The 23,165-nt window shown below is 35.2% G+C and overlaps 4 protein-coding genes across 5 annotated transcripts; 1 reads left to right on the forward strand and 3 right to left on the reverse strand.

Annotated features, from left to right (window-relative positions):
• Positions 1-2,010: 2,010 nt before the first annotated feature.
• LOC121204885 (uncharacterized) lies at positions 2,011-3,773 on the reverse strand. The gene has a single exon (XM_041075629.1). The coding sequence runs from the start codon at positions 3,566-3,568 to the stop codon at positions 2,660-2,662; it is 909 nt and encodes a 302-aa protein (XP_040931563.1). The 5' UTR covers positions 3,569-3,773; the 3' UTR covers positions 2,011-2,659.
• Positions 3,774-5,260: 1,487 nt separating this feature from the next.
• On the forward strand, positions 5,261-6,155 carry LOC107926184 (uncharacterized). The gene is made up of 3 exons (XM_016856979.2): positions 5,261-5,484; positions 5,673-5,803; positions 5,941-6,155. The coding sequence occupies exons 1-3, from the start codon at positions 5,261-5,263 to the stop codon at positions 6,153-6,155; spliced, it is 570 nt and encodes a 189-aa protein (XP_016712468.2).
• Positions 6,156-7,381: 1,226 nt separating this feature from the next.
• On the reverse strand, positions 7,382-9,900 carry LOC107926130 (non-specific lipid transfer protein GPI-anchored 14). Its single transcript, XM_016856933.2, has 3 exons — positions 9,208-9,900; positions 8,247-8,360; positions 7,382-7,628 (listed from the first exon to the last, which is right to left on the reverse strand). The coding sequence occupies exons 1-3, from the start codon at positions 9,569-9,571 to the stop codon at positions 7,480-7,482; spliced, it is 627 nt and encodes a 208-aa protein (XP_016712422.1). The 5' UTR covers positions 9,572-9,900; the 3' UTR covers positions 7,382-7,479.
• A 2,664-nt stretch (positions 9,901-12,564) lies between these two features.
• LOC107926107 (uncharacterized) lies at positions 12,565-14,536 on the reverse strand. 2 transcript variants are annotated; one of them, XM_016856908.2, is made up of 4 exons: positions 14,321-14,536; positions 13,459-13,566; positions 13,113-13,359; positions 12,565-12,731 (listed from the first exon to the last, which is right to left on the reverse strand). In XM_016856908.2, exons 1-3 carry the CDS (start codon positions 14,387-14,389, stop codon positions 13,123-13,125), a joined length of 414 nt encoding a protein of 137 aa, XP_016712397.1. In that variant the 5' UTR covers positions 14,390-14,536; the 3' UTR covers positions 12,565-12,731; positions 13,113-13,122. The 2 variants fall into 2 exon arrangements, with proteins under 2 accessions (XP_016712397.1, XP_016712396.1); XM_016856907.2 differs by having other exon boundaries at positions 12,565-12,836.
• Positions 14,537-23,165: the final 8,629 nt, after the last annotated feature.

The following is a 23,165-nucleotide window of genomic DNA, read 5'->3' on the forward strand; positions in this document are numbered from 1 at the left end:
TTTTTGCGGCAATTAAGTGGTCTTGCTTCGGCTTCTCCATGAATCTGCTCACCAATCCTACTGCATATGTAATATCTGGTCGTGTGATTGTCAAATACCTTAAACTTCCAACGAGACTTTTAAACAACGTCGGATTTATCGACTCCCTTGTCGAATCAACACTTAGCTTTATCCCTGGATCAGCTGGCGTGACTACTGGCTTGCAATCCTTCATTTTGAACTTGTTCAAAATCTGCTCCGCATACTTCTTTTGAGAGACAAAAATTCCATCTTGCATTTGTTTCACCTCGACTCCAAGAAAGTATGACATCTCACCGATATCTGTCATTTCAAATTCTTTAGTCATAGCTTTCTTGAAATCATCAGACATACCTGGATTGTTTCCGGTGAAGATCATGTCATCCACATATAGGCATACGATCATGATATCTCCATATCCATTCTTCTTTGTGTACAGGGTGTGCTCGTACGGGCTTTTGATGAATCCATTTCTTCGGAAGTACTCGTCGATCCTTGTGTTCCATTCTCTTGGGGCTTGCTTCAATCCATACAAAGCTTTCTTCAATCGGTAGACTTTGTCTTCCTTTCCTTGTATGCTATATCCAGGTGGTTGTTCTATGTAGACTTCCTCCTCCAAGTAGCCATTCAGGAATGCAGACTTGACGTCCATCTGATAGATTTTCCATTTGTATTGTGCTGCGACCGCTATGAGAAGCCTAATTGTGTCTATTCTTGCGACTGGAGCAAATATTTCATCATAGTCCACTCCTTGTCTTTGCTTGTAGCCTTTGGCGACTAGTCTTGCCTTGTATTTCTCTACTTTTCCTTCTTTGTTGGTCTTCGTCTTGTACACCCACTTGACACCAATCGGGCTATGTCCTTCTGGCAGACTTGTTAGCTCCCACGTGTCATTCCTTCTTATTGCAGCAATCTCCTCGTCCATGGCCTTCTTCCATTTATTGTCTTCAATTGCTTCTTCGTATGTCACTGGATCACATTCTGTCATTAGACAGAATAGTGAATAATCGAACTGCGTCTCTACAGGTTCCGTAGAATTGTAGATGTCGTTGAGACTCCGTGTTCTTGTGGGTGCTTCATCTGAGCTGCTGCTTCCGCTGCTGCTGGTTGGTGACGAAGGGGCTGTTGTACCAGGACTTTGATCATCGCCTTGTTCTTCTTGGTTGATGACATCATTGTTGTCTTCGTTGAAAAATAATCCTTCCACTTTCTTTTCTTCTTCACTCCATCTCCAGTAATCCGCTTCATCGAACTCGACATCTCTTGAGATAATCAATTTCTTAGTAAGAGGATTATAAAGTCTGTAGGCCTTACTTCTTTTGTCATAGCCTATAAAGATACACTTCTCTCCTCTATCGTCAAGCTTTTTCCTCTGTTGCTCAGGAACATGTGCATATGCAATGCATCCAAAAATTTTGAGGTGTCCAACTCTTGGCTTGTGATCGCTCCATGCTTCTTCTGGTGTCTTGTGTCTTACACTTTTTGTTGGACATTGATTCAACAGATAAACTGCGCATTCAACGGCTTCAGCCCAGAAAGTTCTCGGAAGGTGTTTACCTTTTATCATGCTTCTTGCCATATCCAGAATTGTCCGATTCTTCCTTTCTGCAACTCCGTTTTGTTGTGGAGTGCGTCTGGCTGTTAACTGATGAATGATTCCATGATCCTTGCAGAAACTTTCATAAAGCTTTGCAGTATACTCGCCTCCTCTATCGGATCTGAGTATCTTCAAATATCGACCACTCTGTTTTTCCACCATTGCTTTGAACTCCTTGAATTTTTCTAGGGCTTCCGATTTTGCTTTGAGAAAATAAACCCAACATTTTCTGCTATAATCATCAATAAAAGTTAGGTAGTACCTGTTTCCACCGAGTGATTCAATGTCGTACGGACCAGATATGTCGGTGTGTACAATTTCCAATGGTCTTCTAGCTCTTCGAGATTTTCCTACTTCAAATTTCTGCCTATGCTGCTTTCCTTTGACATAGGCTTCACACAGTTGATCTGGATGATTAATACTTGGTAATCCATTCACCATATTTGTCTTCGACAACAGCTTCAAGCCAGAAAATCCGAGATGTCCGTACCTTAAGTGCCACAACCATGATTCATTCTTCAGATCCGTCTTCATGCATTTTACTTCTCCAGACTCGATGTTGAGGGTGAAAAGACGATTTCGCGTCATATCAACTCGAACAACTAATTCTCCACTTTTGTTCCTGATGGCGAGTGAGCGGTCTTTCATATGAACTTCATATCCTTTTTCTAGGAGTTAACCAAGACTGATCAGGTTGCTCTTCAAAGCTGGTACGTAGTAAACGTCTGAGATGTACTTCTTCTCTCCATTCCTTTGTGTTATAACAACCTTGCCCTTTCCTTTGATTTCTGCATGTGAGTTGTCTCCAAAAGTTATTTGTCCATGAACTGTTTCATCTAATTCTGTGAACAGCTCCTTTCTTCCACACATGTGGTTGCTTGCACCGTTGTCGAGATACCACACACTTCTCTTGCGATCTTCATTTTCTCCGTAAGTGAGAAAGACACTTGATTCCACTTTTTCGTTGCCTTCTGCTGCGACTGCTACATGGTTTCTTTCATCCACTTTGTGTGTTGATCTGCACTCGTAACTGAAATGTCCATACTAGTTACAGTTGTAGCATTGTACCTGAGATTTATTTTCTTGAAATCTGCCTCGGCCACGACCTCTAGATCCACGTCCACGGTTGGATGTTTGATAATCTTTATTTTCTTGATATCTCCCATATGATTGATTTCCACGTCCTCGTGATCCTCTTCCTCCTTTGTTTCTACCACGGTAGCCTCCACGGTATCCTCTGCGGTTTCCTCTTCCTTGGCTAAAGTTATTACTTGTTTCTCCGTCGTCGACGGACAACTTGCTATGCAAGGCTTGATCAAGATTTTCACTATCTTCATTTAGCTTCATCTTTTGCTCATGGGCTTGCAGAGAACCCACAAGTTCTTCGAGCGACATCTTTGACAAATCTTTTGATTCTTCGATGGCAACGACTACGTACTCGAATTTGCGTGTGAGTGACCGTAGAATTTTCTCCATCACTCTTACCTCGTCAAGAGTTTCTCCATTTCGTTTCATTTCATTTACCACCGATTTTACACGATTGGCATAGTCATCGATATTCTCGGAGCTCTTCATTTTTAACATTTCAAATTCAGCTCTAAGTGACTGAAGGCGTACCTTTTTAGCTTTTTCTACACCTTGAAATGATTTTTGCAAAATCTCCCATGCATTCTTCGCGTTCTTCACATCTGATATTTTCTCGAAGGTTGATTCATCCATACCTTGAAAGATACTATTCAAGGCCTTTTGATCCTTCTTTCGTGCTTCTCGTAACGCCTTCTTAGCGTCATTTGATAAAGCTGCTTCTGTAGCGGCATCTCCGGGCTCGATGTATCCTTTTTCAACGATCTCCCAACAATCTTGCGAACCGAGCAAAGCCTTCATTCGAATGCTCCAATTTCCATAATTTGTCTTCGTCAATTGTGGAACTTGTAGCTGAATTACGTCGCCCATATCGACTTGTTAGATGAACACCAAAGGTACTCCGAACTGGACACGAACCAGACACGAACCGAACTCCGAACCAAGCTCCGAACCGTAGCTCTGATACCACTTGTTGGAAACGTGATGGGCCGAAAATTTACTTTTTATTACACACTCAATATATTACAATACGAAGATTACAAATATTTTCTCAATGACTAGATAGTCTAGCTGCTGCTAGATTTTAACTCACTCAAGGTTTGCTAACCTTCTCACTCTCACTCACGTTGCTTCTCTTATTTCTTTTTTCTTCTCATTTTTCTTTTCTTCATTACAACACAAGTTCAAGCCTCTATTTATAGACTGATAAAGTGACAACAAATGTGGCTGTTAATCCACTTAATTTCCAGCCACAAAACATCTCAATAATGGAGCACTTTGTATGGCTAAAATTTCAGCACTTTGCATGGCACAAAATTGTTCCACGTCTCATGCTTCTAGATTATGCTTGGAGTGGGTTTGATTTCTAACAGATATGTCATAGTATGCTTCACTCAAAAAATGTCTCGAGACGATTTTCGACAGAAGCGATGAAAACAGCAGCTTTTGTAATCAATAGGCTTCCACAACAAAGGTTATCTTTTCTTTCTCCTTTTGAGAAACTGTGGAGCATGGCATCTACAGTTAGTTATTTTCGAGTGTTCGAATGTATATGTTATGTATTTGTTCCCGATCATTTACATAGCAAGATGGACAAAGAAGTTGTTAGGTGTATTTTTGTAGGATATGACAACCAAAGAAAAGGGTGGAGATGCTGTTATTCTACAACCGGGAAGTGTTATATGTCTCAGAATGTGGTGTTTGATGAATCATCTTCATGGTGGCCATCGAAGAATGAGGTATCGCTACAATCAGATGCTTGCCGGTATGAGTGGCAAGATTCGCAAATCCACCTAAGTTTGGGAGAAGCTGAGGTTGCTGATGATGAAGCTAAAACTCGAAGTCCTTAGCTAACCCACGTGCACCAACATCCAGTTGAAACTGATGTGCTTTAGTATCCAACCAAAATTGATGTGCATCAAACACCAAATGGAGAAGATGAGCAGAATGAACTGGAAGTACCAGCTCCATTTAGGAAATCGAGAAGAGTTAGAAAGCCAAATCCCAAGTATGACAAGGCCAATACTATTATTATCGAAGAAGATGAGAAGGAATTGGAGATGTTTGAGGAAGTACTTAAAAGTCCGAAGTGGGTTAAAGTCATGGAAGAAGAGATTGTTGCACTAGAAAGAAATGAGACTGGGAGCTTGTGTCAAAGCTAATAAATTGGAGCCTATCTCTTGCAAGTGGATTTATTAGATAAAGCATCACACAGATCGATCAATCGAGAGGCATAAGGCTGTTTGGTGGCTCGAGGATTTTCTCAACAGTATGGACTAGACTATGATAAAATGTTTAGTCAGATAGCAAAACTTACAACGGTGCGAGTTTTACTTGCACTTGCAGCCAGTAAAGGCTGGAACCTGTGGCAAATGGATATGAAGAATGCGTTTCTTCACGGGAGCTAGACCGGGAGACACGAATCAATCGATGAGCTTTTAGAGTGGAGATTATCCAAAGCATGTGTGCAAGCTTTCAAAGGTGTTCTATGGATTAAAGTAAGCACTGAGGAGGGCTTGGTATGGCAAGATCGTTGAATTCTTGACTCGTAGTGATTATTCAATGACATATGTGTATTCGAGCTTGTTCGTTAAAGTCGATAGAGGAAGGCTAGCTATGGTTATGGTGTATGTAGATGATTTAATTGTGACAGGAGATTGGGATGAAGAAATTCTTCGAACAAAGAGGAATTTATCTGTGCATTTTCATATGAAAGAACTTGGACAGGTCAAGCACTTTCTTGGTTTGAAGGTTGATTGTAGTCGAGATGGGACCCTCCTTCATCAGTAAAAGTATTCTAAAGACTTGAAGAAATTTAGAATGTTGAACCGCAAGCCGATTTCGTCACCTATGGAACCAAATGCCAAGATGTGTGCTTATGAAGGGAAGGATTTGGAAGATGCAACAATATTTCGGCAACTGGTTGGTAGTTTAATCTATTTAACTTTGACAAGACCCAATATCTCTTATGCAGATGGGGTGATGAGTTGATATATGCAAAGTCCAAAGAAGCCTCATTTGGAAGTTATTCGACGAATTTTGAGATATGTGAAAAGTACTCTTGGTTATGGTGTTTTGTACAAGAGAGGAGGAGATTGCAAGCTGGTCGGTTTTTATGATGTTGATTATGAAGGTAATCAATGATACCCAATGCTCAACAACTGGGTATGTGTTTTTCCTTGGGTCGAGAATGGTTTCTTGGTAGAGTAAAAGGTAGCTGACTATGTCTTTGTCGACAACAGAAGCTGAATATCGAGCTGCAAAAATGGCAACTCAAGAAAGTATTTGGCTCATGCAAGTGTTGCGGGATTTGCATCAGCCAACAGAGTATGCTACTCCTCTATTCTGTGACAACATGTCAGCAATGCGTTTGGCGGAGAACCCAGTTTTCCATGCAAGAACTAAACATGTGGAGGTTCATTATCACTTCATCAGTGAGAAGGTGTTGCAAGATTAGATTGAATTGCAACATGTTAATATGGAAGACCAGGTTGCAGACTTATTCACAGAGGGCTTAAGTGGCAACAAGATTGAAGGTTTTTGTCATCAGCTCGGTATGTTAGAAAGGAAGTAGATGGTGTCGAGGGGGAGTGTTAAAGCAACAACACATACAATGTTGTTTTCTGCTTGTTTATTAATTGAGCCTTTAGTCAATGGTTAATTTAATCAGTTGTTTCTGCTTTCTAGCATAGTGGTTTGTCATGGGATGTATCCCTAGTTTTAAGTACAGTGGTGTGTCATGGGATGTAAGCTTATATAAGGCATTCAGTTGTTTCAGAAAAAATTGATCAATTCAGTTCAGCTTTCCTTATTTTTATTGTTTTCCTTTGTTATTTGCTGCATGTTCTACAGACTAGACATATTATTTAATTATTAAATTAACAATTTTAATAATTGAAAAGATATAATTGATTTAACATCTATAACTAAATAATGTAATTAAAACGTTTTAATGTTTGGGGATGAATTCAAATTAAGGGGAATAAATAATATACGAGAACATGCACTATATTTAATTTGTTTAAAGCTGATGTTTTTTACTAACAACGAGTCTAAATCTGATCTTCTTCGATCAAATTGATTGATAGTTGATTAAGTTTGGCCTAAAATAAACAGTCAAAAGAAAAATAATGAACTGAAAATCGATTATTGAATAGTCAAAATTTGTTCCTCAATTTTGAAGATAGCACTCAATAGTGATTCTCGATGTTTGAATAAGCAAAACTATAACCACTGAAAAGCTTTTACGCATAGGGTGACTTAAACCCATATATAAAAGATATTGTGGACAAGTATGGTTTAACCTGCATGAGTTCAAACATCCTCATGCACAAAGCTCTTTCACCGTTATGGGGTCATTAATTCAGACATCAAAAGATACCTTTAGACACTATCTTCAAAGTCGAAGGACAAAACTTTAAATATGTCATTGTTTAATAATTACTCTTAAATACAATGCCATAAAAAATATTAATTTACATGACATTTCATATATTAACAATCTTCTAAATAATTATTATAAAATTAAATTAACGATCGAATCAGTTAAACTATTAACTTTTAATTTATCCGATTTAAAACAAATAAATTATTAGAAAAAGAAACTACAGCCCATCTTATCCAGCACCAACATTATCTAGTGATATAGATATATATATATATATAAAGCATACACGTAAATAGTCAAATAAAGAGTTTCTCCTTGACATATCCGAACAATATCAATATCTCAAGCTTTATATTTTTATTATATAATATGACATAATATATATATAAAGGAATTAAAAATAAGGCATGAAATAGCAAAGCAGGAAGGTCCATAGAGTAACAATCACCCATGTGTTTCTTCTACAGCCATAGCAATTCCCATGTCCCTTCTGCAACTCTGGGATTTTTTCTCCTTCACTTGAGCTTATTGGACTCTCTCCCACTGTCATTTTAACATTCCAAATGCATACTTAATTACTTATTTTACCCTCTTAATCTAAGGTTAACTTTGGATTTACTGTGCGTTTATCTCTGATAAGGTTAAAAATAACAGTATCGGTGAGATTAATTATTGTAGGTGTAAGGTAAAAAATTTTATCTCATCATAGCCACCGCCCATCCAAAGGCACCCATAATGATTAAATTACAACAATTGAAAATTTCTTTGACTTAATCAAAATTTAATCTTTAAATTATGAAAAAACCTCAAAACTACACATGAATTTCGATTTGATGTAATTATACACATGAAATTTTGATTGTAATTCAAGTATATACATTTAGAGAAAATAAATACATCACTTTATTTTTATATTAAATAAATAAAAATATTTATGCATGCATTGTGTTAGTGGTTCGTGAAAATTGAGTCAAATAAAAATTTTATTTATAAAATTACATAAAATCGTAGCTCATATATAACATTACATATTTATATAATTTTAATATTTATCTTTTTTATATTTTGTTAATTTTTTTTCCATTTTAGTACATCAACCATCAATTTAATCTTGTTTTACTCCAAAAAAATTATAATTAGAATTAGAAGAAAAAAAATTACCACTTGCAGTAGGAGCAGAGGCAGGGCTTTGGTGACCACCATTGGAAGAGGAGCTCTTAGAAAGCTGATAGAAAACTTGAGCTTCTGGGGAATTGGGATCCATGTGCAACAGCTCTGCATGTTCCTCAGTCAATTATTTATCTATCATGCTAAAAGAAAAAAATAAAATAAAATTCTATTATGTTTATCAAGCAGATAATGGTCAAAATTTTCCATCAGTCCTTCTACTCTAATAAACAATAGGTTAATATACATTTGGTACTTGAGTTTTGCTTTAATATTCAATTTAGTACTTAAAAATTTTGTCCCATTTTAGTACCTAAATTTGGCTTCAATTTTCACTTTGGTACCAATTTTTTTTTCAATTTGATATTTGAAGTTTTTTTTGTCTCAGTAAAGTACTTGAGTTTGGCTTCAATATTCAATTTGGTACCTGAACTTTTTGTATCCCAATTAAGTACTTATATTTATTTATTAAAGCATATATGTGAAACATTCATTGGGTCACGTGATGTCATTTAGTCTGGGGACTAAATTGAACATCGAAGCCACACTCTAACCTTAAGTATTGAATTGAACATTAAAATCAAACTCAGTTACTAAATAACATATTAACCTTTTAAAAAACAGTGTGGTTGTTGACACAACTAGTAATTTCCATAAAAGAATTGCCATAAATACACTTACCAACTTCGTAAGCATATCTAGTAAGCAAATTTTGATATAAAACACTAATAATGTCATTGAACTAAAATTTAAAGGGAAAATATGCAATTTAGTCCCTTCTTAAAAAATGAAAATTTAAATTAATATACAATAAATTTACACTTTAACCCCTAAAAAATTAATAAATGATACCTCCGAAATATTTATAATTTAATTCCGGCCCCTAATAAAAAAAAATTCTAAATTTGATCCTGCCAATTATATATATACATATATGTATGATGTAAAAGCGTACCAGGGCACTTGGAAATATTAGCAGGTGCATTGCAAACAGAAGGCAAAGACAAAGCAAGTGTGACATTGATATTAAGACCAAGGTCAGGATCATTTCGATCTTTAATTATAATACACAAACACTTCTTGTTGTTCTTCAGAACTTGTTTCAGACCACTGCAACAATCCGGTGTAGGTGCCTTAGCATTTCCCCCGACATAAGGCAAACATGTCGCCAACCCTATTAGCTGCTCCGTGCACTCCTCTTTGTCTTTGTCTCCCCCTGAATCTCCTCCCATAACGCCAGCAGCACTAACCATGAATATCGTTGCTATAACTAGCACCAATATTCTAAGTTTAAGACATAGTTCATCGCTGTTTAACATGCTGCTAAGGTGTTTGATAAAAAACGTAAATGAACCAAACACGCACAGCTGCCTGAAAACTCAACTGGAATGGAGCTTAATATGGTTTTTGGTAGGTTATATATAATGGATTGTAGTGGTTGAGCTTGGGGAAACTGAAGTGGCATGTCCACACTTGTAATAATATATGGCGGGGATGAGGTGGTTGGCTATTATTTGTAGATTTCATTAGTGTTTTTGAGTGTAATAATTAAAGTGGCATTTGCAGTCTAGTGCACTTCCATTGCTTTTAGCTTTTGTTCACATTGTCTCGGCTCCTTATAAAGTTGAGGCTTTTCTTTTTTGGTTTTACATTACGCGTGATGGAAAACTGGTTGGTGTGAGGGGTTCAACCGGTAATGCACTGCCATTTGTCATGCATTTTATCTTCTTATTAAAAAAAATTGAGTAAATTAGTTCTTGTATGTTAGACCAAATACTAGATTGATCCTTTCTATTAAAAAATTTATATATTTGTACCGTTAAAATTAGCATTACTGATGGAATAACTAGACAATGACATGCGGCATGTCACATGCCACATATACCTCATGTTGATGTTTAAGGACTAGCTTTTAATAGTAGAAATAGGTTAATTTTTAACAAAAAGACTAATTTGTTCGTTGATTTGATCTAAAGTACATGGAATAATTTACCTTTTTTTTTAATAAATGAGGCAAAATACAATCAAAATCCTAATATAGAGGCCTCTATAGTACTTTTTCACCTATTCGAGTTTTATTGTTTTGTTTATAAAAAATATCTTATAATCTATCGATTGACCGATCAAATCGGTTGAATTGAGAACTGGTTGATATATTGATTTGGATGTAAGAGTTAAATCAATCTTTAAACAAACCATTCAAAACTGATTAAAAACAAAAATCAAGACAAAAAATTGAAGATGTAACTAGTTGAATTGGTTTTGTAGTTTTTTAATGTATTCTTTAAATCTTTATGATTATTTGATTTTTTTTATTAAATTATTAATGTATTGGCAATCAATTGGTTGAACTTAGAGTCGATGATTTGATCGATTTGATCATCATTTCGATTATTAAAACACCAATAATTCAAAGGTTGGAGGAAGATATATTCATGGGCCAAGTCGGGTCTCCATCAAACCTATATATGTTATTTGTAATTTCACATTTACTTAAGTTTTAGTCTAGTCTAAAATATCAACCTCAAATTTTACTTAAATTTGTTTATATTTTAAGTTCCATTATATTACTTTTTAAATTTTATTTTCATAAAAATTTATGTAGCTTTTAATTTAATATATATTCTATTATTAAAATTTTAAATACATCGTTAACATATAATTTTTTTTAATGTTTATGATGGTACAATATAAATTATTGTAGATTTGTTTTCTTAATGATACAAATTACATAATTATTAAAAACAGAAAATAAGATAAGTCCTCATTCTTGGACCTTCAACATTAAAATCTAAATTAACCCATATTTTAAATAAATTTATTTATTTTTATTTAAATTTATATTCATAATATTTTTATTAAAATCTTCATAAATTTCGAGTAATTAACCCAACTCTCGAGTAAAATTTAAATTGAGTAAATTAATCTCACATAAACTAATTAAAGATTGTATTATCACCACAAGAGAATAATATTCACAAATTAAAGTAATTTTAATTAAATTTTAGGTGACAATTAGATAAATTTCATCATTGAGCCCTTTTAAATCGTTTAATTTCAAATTATTTTAAGTGCGAAATGTCACTTATCAAATCCTTTTTCACACGTACTTTTTATATTTCAAGGCATGCATGATGATCCATATGTCAATTTAGCATTAGTAAAAATATGCTACCAATCTTGTTTTCTCCAAGTGAATAAACAAAATTAGAATTATCTTTGATTATCACTTACAGATCATGGGTCGCCGATTGAATCTTAACTTGATTGACATTGGTAATATTATCAGTGCATGAGGACGTAAATTTGAGTGCATTGAAACGTATTATCATCCTATTTAAGAGTTGGAAAAAATTATAAATAGTTCTAAACATTGTATAAAAAAATTTAATAAAAGAAGGGTAGGATTATATAGACCGGAACCAATTAATATATCCATATTGGAATTTTCTAACTTCTAATATGAGTATTTAAATCTACATTAATTTCACATAAGTGTTATCAAAGGTTTAATTTCATAATATGGTTGAGATTAGAGCTAATAATGGGCGGATTTCGGGTTTAGATCGGTTTAATACACTAAATAATGTAAAATCATCGCTTCTAACTAAATCACGGCTTTTTTTTTTTGGAACAAGGATATTTTTAAAAAATCCAGCTCGAAATTATTAACCACATTAATTATTTAAACTGAATAAATTATTGCTTAATCACCTTTTAACTAATCATACTAACATATTTTCTTTTTGTTGGAATGATTATATTTAAGCAAAAAATTCACTTCAACATTTTAACTGAAATGATTAACCGTGTTAATTATTTGAACTAATTATAATTATAAAATTAGATGAAAAATTATTTCAAATTAAATTATAAACTAAGCCTAAAATTGAGTATGATAAAAGGACCAAAACCATGATATTATAAAAATAGATGAGAAAATTATGTTAAATTATAGGAACTAAATCTCAAATATGAATACAATAAAAGAGTAATAAAAGGGCCAAAACCAAATTTTGACATTTTTTTTTACATTTGTCTTTGGGATAATGGCAAGTTTTACCCCTGTACTTTAACAAAATTGTCAATGTAGTGCTTTTACTTTCAATTTGTTTGTTTTGGTACCTTTACTTTCTTTCCATCTTATATTTTGGAACCCCACCCTGGCCGCGTTAAAATGTGTCAGATTTTGACACAGGCCCATTGGATGAGAGACACGTGACATGATTAACAGGAAAAGTTAAAATGGTTAGGAGATAAGGACTTGGGAAAAATTTTCCCTTCTCATAATTCTAGATCTTAAAAAACGAAAAAAGAAAACATATCCCAGGTTATATATCAGCAGCAACGTGTGATGATCCTTAATTAAACTAATTAGGAATAAAAAGAAAGGAATAAAATTTAAACTAATAAACAAAGTCCCTTACTCTATATCTAACAGATTATTATCTCGCCCATGAGGTAAAAAAAACAATGAAGCTGGTCATCATCATCATCATCATCATCAACAGCATCAAGAGGAAGAAGAAGAGCAGCCATTAGTTCCAACATGAGCAACACTATTGTTTTTGAAGTTCGAAGCCTCTAAAACAAGGTATCGGTTTTGAGTTTTGTGGATAGAGAATAAGTAAAAATAAACACTTTATAAGAGCTTTCTCCGTCTTGCGTCTAACCCAATTCGAGTTTAAAATAATGAGACCCAATGTAACTACGGATACAACAGAATAAGAAACTTACTTTTTGTTCCCCAATAGACAAAACAAAATGATTAATGCAATGGTATATTCTAGTCATATGACATATCCCCAAAAACCCGAAAACAAATTAGTATTAGAACAAAGTATGGCGGAGGTGACTGACCGGTGAAACATCAATTGTCGGGTTTGATGTCGTCTTCATTGTTGCCAAGCGGGTTATTATCAGTACTGATTGATGCAGCCAAATTGTGTCGCTCATCAGCATTGGCAGTAATAACCGGCATCCATAAATCAGCAGTGCCACTCAAAAGGGATCGCACCTGCGGGTCTGCTGCCATGGCTGAGGATATCATCTCATCCACACCGTCTAACTTAGCCGATAACTTGTCCAACTCTCTCGCAATTTCCAGCTGATAACACATAAATACATACAAGATTAAGAAGACAAAAGCGAGCAATTTCCGGCTGATAGAGGATAGTTCCGGATTTGGCCCTGGAAAAATATATACCTCATCAAGGCTGTGTGTAGACATGGAAGGAACTTTTGTAACCTCCAATCCAAGGGCTTCGATTTTCGAACGCAGTTCAACTTCTTCCTGGTTAGTCAATGCTTCTACCTATATGTATATATGAATCACAAAGAATGGTGTTAATTAAGGCTTAGAGGAATCAAGCTTGAACAAACAAGCCTCTGTTCTTATTCATTAGTCTGTTTAAGCTTATTCGCGTGTTGTTCATTAAGAATTCCAAATTTGTGTTCGTGTTTGTCTACTTCAAATAATGTGTTCATGTTTGTTCTTTAAATTAAACAAACTTATTAGTGAACATTAAACGAAGGTTTCTGCGAAAAATTGAATATATTCACAATGTTCACAAATAATTATAAATCTAAACCTAATAATGAAGGATAATTAAAAAAAAAACATAAATCAACATATTTCTTACACAGACAATAGTACTTATTGATTACATAATAATAAACAAACTAAAAACAAACATAAACAAGCTCGTTCATGTTCAATTTGTTTAAAAAACGAGACATATATTCGTTTATTTAGCTCAACAAACAATAAAAAATCTAACTATTGATCAAAAAGCTCTGTTCATTTAGAGCCCTAGTGTGAATCTTTAATCTAGCATATGAATACCGGTAGCAATTTGGATCCTTAACCAAACAATAATTCATTGTCTTCGATTTGTTAGGGCAAAAAGAAAAGAGATAAACCTAGAATTATATGATTTGTTAATTAAACCGAAAAAAATTCAGTAATAAATCAAGTGAATTTCGATTCATTAAGACCGAAACCTAAGAATGGAGAAGGAATTGAACAAAAAATGGGGTAAAATTGAATGAAATATCGAAAATTATACCTGATGGAGTAGATTGGAAAGGAGGTGGAAAAACTGTGCATCTGCTGTTTTGCCTTCTTCGGCTGCCATTGAAAATCTCTGAAATCTATGTGATGTTTGATCTCAAATCTCAATAATTTCTTCACTGAGTTGCCTAAGGATTTTTTTACCTTCAGAATCCCATTTGCCACGTCTTTGACTCGCTAAATGACTCCTTCCATCACTTACACCTGCCAGTGTCCAACTTCCCTTACCCCATGATTTTTTTTATCTTAATTATTGGTTAAAATTTGCCATAAGTCCTGGTACTCTTAGTAAATTTAAAATTTAGTCTCTCTACCCTTATTTCTAGGAATTTAGCCTTTTTACTTTTCATATTTCAAAATTCAGATCCAACTGCTAATGTTGTTAAAATTATTTGTTAAATTCAAATTCATTACAACTTCATTACTTTAATTATACTGTTACCAAGTGCGTATCTTTTTATTTCAAAATGTCATGTAAATAAATTTAACAAAAAATAGCAATGTTAACAATTAAACCTAAAATCTAAAAAGTAGAGAGACTAAATTCATAGAAATAAAAATATATGAACTAAATTCTGAATTTACCCAAAGTCCAAGGACTTATGACATATATTAACCTTAATTATTATTAACATTAGATTATCACATTCTCATTTCTCAATATATAAAAATAATAATTATTTTATACAAAATAATAATCAGGGTTAGAAAAATCTAAAATATTTAGGAAGTTTGAATTTACCGTATATTTTTATTTTGAATTTAAATTGCTTTTTATAAATTTTATACAAAAAGTATAAAAAGACAAAAACGCTTTATAATTTCGCCCCTGATGTTTGGATTATTTTATTTTTAGATTGTTAGGATTTAAAGCTTAGGTTTTTTTGGGATCGAGTACATAATATGGTCTATTTGAGTTAGGATTGTTGACACCATTTTTCGGATAAAAACGGGGTCGACTTGGGTTTTGAAAAAAATGAAACAGGAGTCGCCACCAATCTTTTTTTTTATAAGGTGTGATTGGATCACCTCGAAAAGCGGTTGTTTTTAATAAACGGTTTGATTTTATTAAAACAACAAGTTTGGTCCGCGAAATTCAGAAAACGGGTTCGGGAGTCGGTTACGCACGAGGAAGGATTAGCACCCTCGATACGCCCAAAATTGGTACCTTAGTTGATTACTTAATGTCTTAATGTCGAAAATTGAAAAACTTAGAAGAATTTAAAAAATACGATCCTTGTATTAAAACGTTGAAAATTTTTAGGAAAATGGGCATATTTCACATTATTCGAGAAAGAGGATCATATCCAGTAAGTTAGAATACAATGTCTCAAATTCCCAATACGTGAATGAATGCCAGAATTTTACTTATTTAAAAGATATTTTATTATCTCGGGTTTAGGAAGGGGATCATGCCCAGTAAGTTAGGACACGATCTTTTCTTAATTCCCGAGATCGTTTCAAAACTTGAGTTTGAAAAGATTAGTGTATTTAGATTTATTGTGGAAATCGAAACCCAGTAAGTTAGGGTACGATCCTCTCGAATCTAAACACAAAATATCATTTTTTAAAACAAATTTTATTATCGAGTGAAATAAAAAACATGAAGTCGTAGTAAAAATGTGAAAGCAAATTACATTGTTATACATGACAAAATCATAATGAATACAAAAGTGTAAAAATGATACGAGTAATAGCAACAATATAAAATAAATAAAAGTCAAACCTACAATCATATAAAATAACAATGTATATAAACAAATAAATTAAACATTCGTTCAAAATAATAATGAAAATGAAATAAATAAATAGTGAATACAATTAAAATGTAAGGGGATATATATATATATGTATAGACGAAAAAAATAAAATATGTGTGTATTCATAAATTACAAAATATATATAAAGTATATTTTAAAATATAAAGAAGAAAAATATGCATATATATAAAAATATGTACGTATATATATAGGTGTATAAAATTATGGAATATGAAATTAATGAAATGCATATATAAAGTAGGCGCATGAAAATATGTATGTACAAATTAAAGTTTAAAAATAATGAAAATATACATACGTATACAAATAAATACGTTAATTTATATATATATGTTTAAAATATATTGAAAATATGTATGTATGTGTCTATTAAGATATACAAAAATATATAAATACATACATATAAATATATATACTTATAAAAATAAAAATATGTATATGTATATAGATATATATAAAAAAGAAATATGAGTATACGTATATATATATTAAACAAATTATATGTAAAATATGTACATGTATATGTACAAGCACTTATATGATAATAATAAGACATATATATATTTAAAAATACATAAGTAAATATGAATAGAGATATAAAAGTAACAACCATAATACCAATACTAATAATAGTAAAAATGATAATAATAATAATAATAATAATAATAATAATAATAGCAAAAGTACTAAAAAAGGGACTAAATCGAAGTAAAATAAAAAGTACTGGGCAGATTCGAAATAAAAAAGGACTAAAAAGACTAAATTGTAACACGCACGGAAAGAAGAGGGACCAAAATGGAAAATAGACCAAAATCTCAAAACGCGGCGCTTCAGGGGACTAAAATGAAACAGAAATAAAAATTTGTGGTCAAATTAAAAACAAAGAAATAGCGAAATAGGACCAAATTGAAATACGCCACAGGTCAGAGGGACTGCGCGCGTAAATAGCCCAAAAATTAAAAACACGCGGATCCTTCGGGTCGGAGCGGGTCGGGTCGCGGGTCGACGCGCGGACCCCCCTTTGCCGAAACGGCGCCGTTTCAGGGGGGTATAAATACCCCCCTTTTGCGAAAAAAACATCATTTGTACTGCTGAGGGAAAAAAAAGAGGAGAGAGAGGGAGGGGAGAGCTCTGGAGGTAGTCCAGAGTCCGGCGAGCTTCGGTCGCCGTCCGTCGTGCCGGCGTTGTTCCGGCCACCCCCCTCGGTTTTTTTCGCCGAATCGCCTCCCCTCGGTGAGTTTCCCTCTCCTTTTTTATTATTATTATTTATTATATGTATATAAATAGATGAACAAAAAAGAAAAAGTAAAATAATAATGGTAAAATATGAAAACGAAAAGGGGTGGTAATCACCTTAAAACTTAGTTTGTATTGTATTTCTCTTTCTGCTAATCTCCGTTTTGTTACAAAGAGTACCCCCCCTTTTACAGTGTTCGGCTTTTGCCGAAAGAGAGAGAAAAAAAATCCCAGAAAAAAGTCCCCCCATTTCGGTTTACAAATCATTTTTTATACCCGAAATAAAATAAAATAAAAATAAATTGATCTTTGCTATTGTCTCTTGTGCCTTTGCTTGTTTCTCTCTGTTTGGCCTCTGTTTTTGCAGGAGTAGGTGCGGCGTCAAAGGCAGGAGTGAACGGCGTCGGCGCTGATGGGATGTGCGGCGATGGCAGAGCAGGGGTCAGAATGGTACGGCGCATGTGGAAGGGGCTAGGGTTCTGAAACCCTAGTCTTTGTTGGGTTTGGGCCATAATGTTTGGGCTTGTTTTGAATCGGGTTAGTATTTGGGTCTGGGTAGGTTTAGGTTTGTTTAGGCCCAAGCGAAATTGGGCTTGTACAGCTGCCCCTCTTTGCTCGTTGTCGTGTAACGAGAACAGAGCAAAGACTAAGAAAGCCCAATTTTGCCCGATCTCGCCGAGTCTTGACCTCTCTTGACGATTCACTTCAAGTAGCTTTATTTCAACCCACAATCTTGTTGCTTCGATCCATTCGTCTGCATTTTAGAAAGATGCGTCTTATAGCTTCAATCCACTCTGTTGCAACTTCAGGGGGATGTGATTCATGGTTTTATTCTATTCCACTGCACCTTCAGGGAAATAAGACCTGATGCGATCTACTCTGCTGTAACCTCAGAGAGATAAGATCCTTTATTTTAATCCGCTCCACTGTAACTTCAGGGAGATAAGATCTGAAATTCTTTGGTCTGTTCCACTGTAATCTCAGGGAGATAAGACCTGATGTGATCTACTCTACTGTAACTTCAGAGAGATAAGATAATTTATTTTAATCTGCTCCACTGTAACTTCAGGGAGATTGGATTATCGACTTCAATTTGCTCCGCTGTAATCTCAGGGAGATAAGATTTCTGGCTTTAGTTTGCCCCACTGTGACTTCAGGGGGACAAGATCAGTAATTTCCAACCTATTCCACTACAGGCCAGGGATATAGGACTTGTGGTTTGAATCCGCTTCCTTACACTTGAAGATAAGATTTGCTGTCTTTGATCTGCTCCGCTACGGCTTAGGGAGACAAAATCTGTAACCTTTAACCAGCTCCAATGCAACCGATGGAGGCAAGGCTTTGTTTTTGATCTGCTTTGCTGTTAATGCAGGAAGGCAAGATCTGCTTCTTTAACTAGCTCCACTGCAATCGATGGATGCAAGGCTTTGTTTTCGATCTGCTTCTTTAACCAGCTCCACTACAACCGAGAGAGGCAAGGTTTGTGTCTTCGACCTGCTTCACTGTTAATGCAGGAAGGCAAGATCCTTTGTCTTCAACCAGCTCTATCACAACCGAAATAGGTAAGGTTTGTGTCTTCGACCTGCTTCACTGTCAATGTAGGAAGGCAAGATCTTTTGTCTTCAACCAGCTCCATCACAACCGAAAGAGGCAAGGTTTGTGTCTTCGATCTGCTTCGCTGTCAATGTAGGAAGGCAAGATCTTTTCTTTAACCAGCTCTATCACAACCGAAAGAGGCAAGGTTTGTGTCTTCGATCTGCTTCGCTGTCAATGTAGGAAGGCAAGATCTTTTGTCTTCAACCAGCTCTATCACAACCGAAAGAGGCAAGGTTTATGTCTTCGACCTGCTTCACTATCAATGCAGGAAGGCAAGATCTGTAACTTCATTGATCTGTCCCTTGGGGAACATGACCTGTATGTTCTATTTTATGAACCTAATTGTGCCTAGTGATTAGGATGACATAATCAGAATGAATCAAATGCTCCTAACTAGATATGTATGAATGACATTTGAATGAATGCAAAATGTCATGAAGATGATTCCTTAATGCTTAGGTTATCATCACGTAAAAACTTATTAAGGTTTTATCACTGACGTACTACAACGCCATTTTGCTCATCTGGTATATCCAAAGAAACACTTAATCTGGTTGCCCCCCACTGTAAACCTTAACGTTTAATCTATTAGGGCACAAAATTTGTACCATCATTCTCCCACTACAATCCAAGGGTAGAAATATGGTTTTTCCTCAATCCTCTTTTATCACAATTCAAGGATATAGGATCTTAATCTTTCTGGTCCCCCTTACACCATTTCCAGGGTGTCGTTTCAAAGACTCATGCACAAATGAAGGCTCTCTTCTCCGAGGTAACCTCTTCCTATTGCCTAGTGATCATTGCTTGCTTGTTTATTTAAGCTTTTTCATTGACACGACATCTTGTCATTTTGTTCAATCAATGCATTTGTCAACAAAATCCAAAGAGAAAGTCCAAACTTAGACTCTTCCTTCTCAAATTTCCAACCTTCAAATTTGGCATGTTCTAAACAATAGTCCTGTTTCAGGTTCCTGTATTATTTAGAAACTTTTCAGAGTAATATGCAAAACTTCCTTTGTGAAAGTTTTATTAGTCCATTAATCATTATTCCAATGCTTGCAAAAAAGGTCATAACAATGGATAAGAATAAAGTTGGTTCTGAGCATAGCTCGAAAGAACAAATTATCGAAAATAGTGAAGAAGGACAACAAAAGAATTAATTGGGAATGTATATCTTGGAAAGAAAGAAAAAGTATTCCAAGAACAACAAATAACATGAGAATTGGGTGCCCCAGATATCACAGCTTGGACTTCTCTATACAAACTTTCTGAAGACCCTTTTGAGTTGGACATGTGTTTAGGAGATCTACAATGCTCTGTCGATGCCCCCAAGATGTCGCCTATTCTTTCCTGTTGATTCAGGCATGGCAAGATCAACACATGCCTCAATATGAATAAAACTTGAGCAGCTTATATCACCTCATGCCCCATTTTGGTCAGTATTTGAGCCGCCTCTTTCGGGTTTTCAACTCAAATCCCCTTTGGCCTAAGGTGCCCTTTGCGGGTTTTCCCCCTAGCCTCTCCATTTTTACTTTTTTATTTTTCATTTTTTTCATCATCTTCTTCTTCTTCTTCTTTTTTTTTTTTGAATCAAAGTGCCCTTTTGCAGGTTTTCCTTGGTCCTTCCTTCTTCTTTAAACGAAGTGTTTCTAGACTGGATCCGAGTTTATAGGATTAGCAATCTCACTCAGGATCAGTGCTCTTCTAAAAATGGTCTTCTTTACAACATAGGGACTTTCCTAGTTTGGCATTCATTTCCCTTTAGAATCCTTTCGTTAAGGAAGAATCTTTTTCAACATCCAGCCCTCTTGTGGAATTCTCTGAGACGAGCATGTTTATTATGGGCTCATATTATTTATTTATGGTACATCTGACCCTGATGAATAGCTTTTAACCCATTTCCTAGGGCCAACTGATCACATTGCGATTGGATCCCTTCAACAAGCAACGAGGGGATTTTAATAGGTAGAACTACCTCAATCCTGTAAACCAAAAAGAGAAGTGTTGCCCCAATACCGATGTTCGACAAACAATGAGGGTAAATGGTAATTTCTCACGTCGATCCTCGTAAGTCTCAGTCATTTTCCTTCAATTTTTGATGTTCAACTCTAGGAACTTCAGTGACGAATTGTGGTGTCCACTTCTAAGCTAATTTGAGACTTCAGCTATCGTGCTATTGTTTAACCTCAATGCATTCTCCAATACTCTCTTCTCTGAAATTCTGTATCGGTATACGATGCCTTTAGCTCATGAAGTAGCCTCTCAAAATGAAACAATGCCCATTAGAAGTCTTCGATAATGGTGATGTCCATGCCCCATTGTGCTCAAAATTTGAGTCGTCCTTTTTCGGTTTTCAACTCAAAACCACTTTTGGTCAAAGCGCCCTTTGCGGGTTTTCGCCTTGGCCTCTCCTTTTTTCTTTTTCCTATTTTGACTTTGATTTTTTGATTTTTTGATTTTTTGAATTCATGAGATTAGGCAAGTTCTGGTCATGCTTTTCGACCAGAATCAATGTTATTCTAAAGTCTTCCACATAAGATCTTCCACTTTCATCTTGTATGTGAGAAACCTTCTTTGGTACCAGATTTCTTTCATAGAGCCCTTTTGGTACGTAACTACGACAGAAAAAATTTGGATCTCTATCTTTAATCAGGATAAAATCCAACAACATCTTGAAGGGATGGAAACTCAACTTCAAATGGGTAAAGCTATGCTGACTCAACGAGAGAGGCATTGCCCCGGCAAAGAATTGCATCGTTCGCACTGTAAATTTCTGACATCGTGCTGTTGTGCGGGTTTTATTATAAGAATCGAAGCATACCCTGGTATGATCATACAAAGACATCTTTGAATTTTTCGTCTCTGTAGGCAGGTCAATTCTAGTCTTCATCAAGCTCACAATTTCTAATGATTCACTGAGAGGTAGGATCTGTTTATCCTTTTGTTCTACCATCCTCAACAAGTTTGGAGATAAGCTACGATCTGTGTCATCTTCAAAGTCGTGAGATCCCTCTAAACACATATCTCGCTCAAAAAGGAGGTTCTAAGTCTGTAGCAGTGTCATTCATGTCGTTGATATCCAGGGACCTATTGCAGGTACAAAATAATATATAAAGAATGTATGAATTTAAGAATAATTATCTGCACAGTATGATTATGAATGAATGAAAGAATGATTTGGATGGAAGAATAAAAGAATAATCAATGAAAAAATATTAGTTTAAAAGATCGCAAAGATGCATTCCATTAAAATAATGACGTTCAGACATAAGCCTTTTTCACAAAAGACTTCTTGTTGCTCTAGGCTGAAAGCAACAAGTGTGTTTTGAATATTACTCTGAGTAAGCTCTAAATACTACAAAGGTTTCTTTAGAACACTCCCAGGTTTATAAGGGCGAACATCTAATAAGATCCCTTCTTCAGTTGCTTGTGCATTGCATTCACCCCACTCGTCAATTATGATTGGGTAATGGATTTTCCGCAGTGGAGGAATCATCAAATTTAACGATGCCCATACTGATAAGCCTTTCAACCAGTTTCTTAAAGGCAATGCAGTTTTCTATGGAATGCCCCGTATTTCTCGCATGATACTCGCATTGTGCATTCGCATCGTGCCATTTGGGGTACGGAGGCTGTGGCGGTTTCGTGTAGAGAGGGGCGACAATACGTGCGTTGAATAAGCTTTGATACAACTCCTTATATGACATCGGAATTGGCGTGAATTGAAGGTTCTCAGTGCCTTGCTTCACATACGATTCTTGTCTAGACGAACCTTGCTGACTAGTAATCACCTTTCTTGGCTGTGCAATCGATTTGTTGTAGGTGTTCACATTGCTCACCTCATTTTCCTTCTTCTTTAAGTCTGACCTCCTATTATTTTCTCCAGCATCAATCTTTCCACTTCTCACGGCACTTTCAATCATTTCACCGCTCATGACTATGTCTGAAAAACTCTTCGAAGCACTTCCTAACATGTGGGTGATGAACGGGGCCTTCAATGTGTTGATGAAGAGCATCGTCATTTCTTTCTCTAGGAGTGGCGGCTGAACTTGGATAGCGACCTCCCTCCACCTTTGTGCGTATTGCCTAAAACTTTCATTAGGCTTTTTCTCCATATTTTGAAGGGTAATTCTGTCAAGGACCATATCAGCTACATGACTGTATTGTTTCATAAAGGCTTGTGCTAAATCCCTCCAAGAGCTAATCTGGATACGCGTCAATTGATTG

Source organism: Gossypium hirsutum, chromosome A08 (assembly GCF_007990345.1).
Source record: "Gossypium hirsutum isolate 1008001.06 chromosome A08, Gossypium_hirsutum_v2.1, whole genome shotgun sequence".
NCBI classification, from domain to species: domain Eukaryota; kingdom Viridiplantae; phylum Streptophyta; class Magnoliopsida; order Malvales; family Malvaceae; genus Gossypium; species Gossypium hirsutum.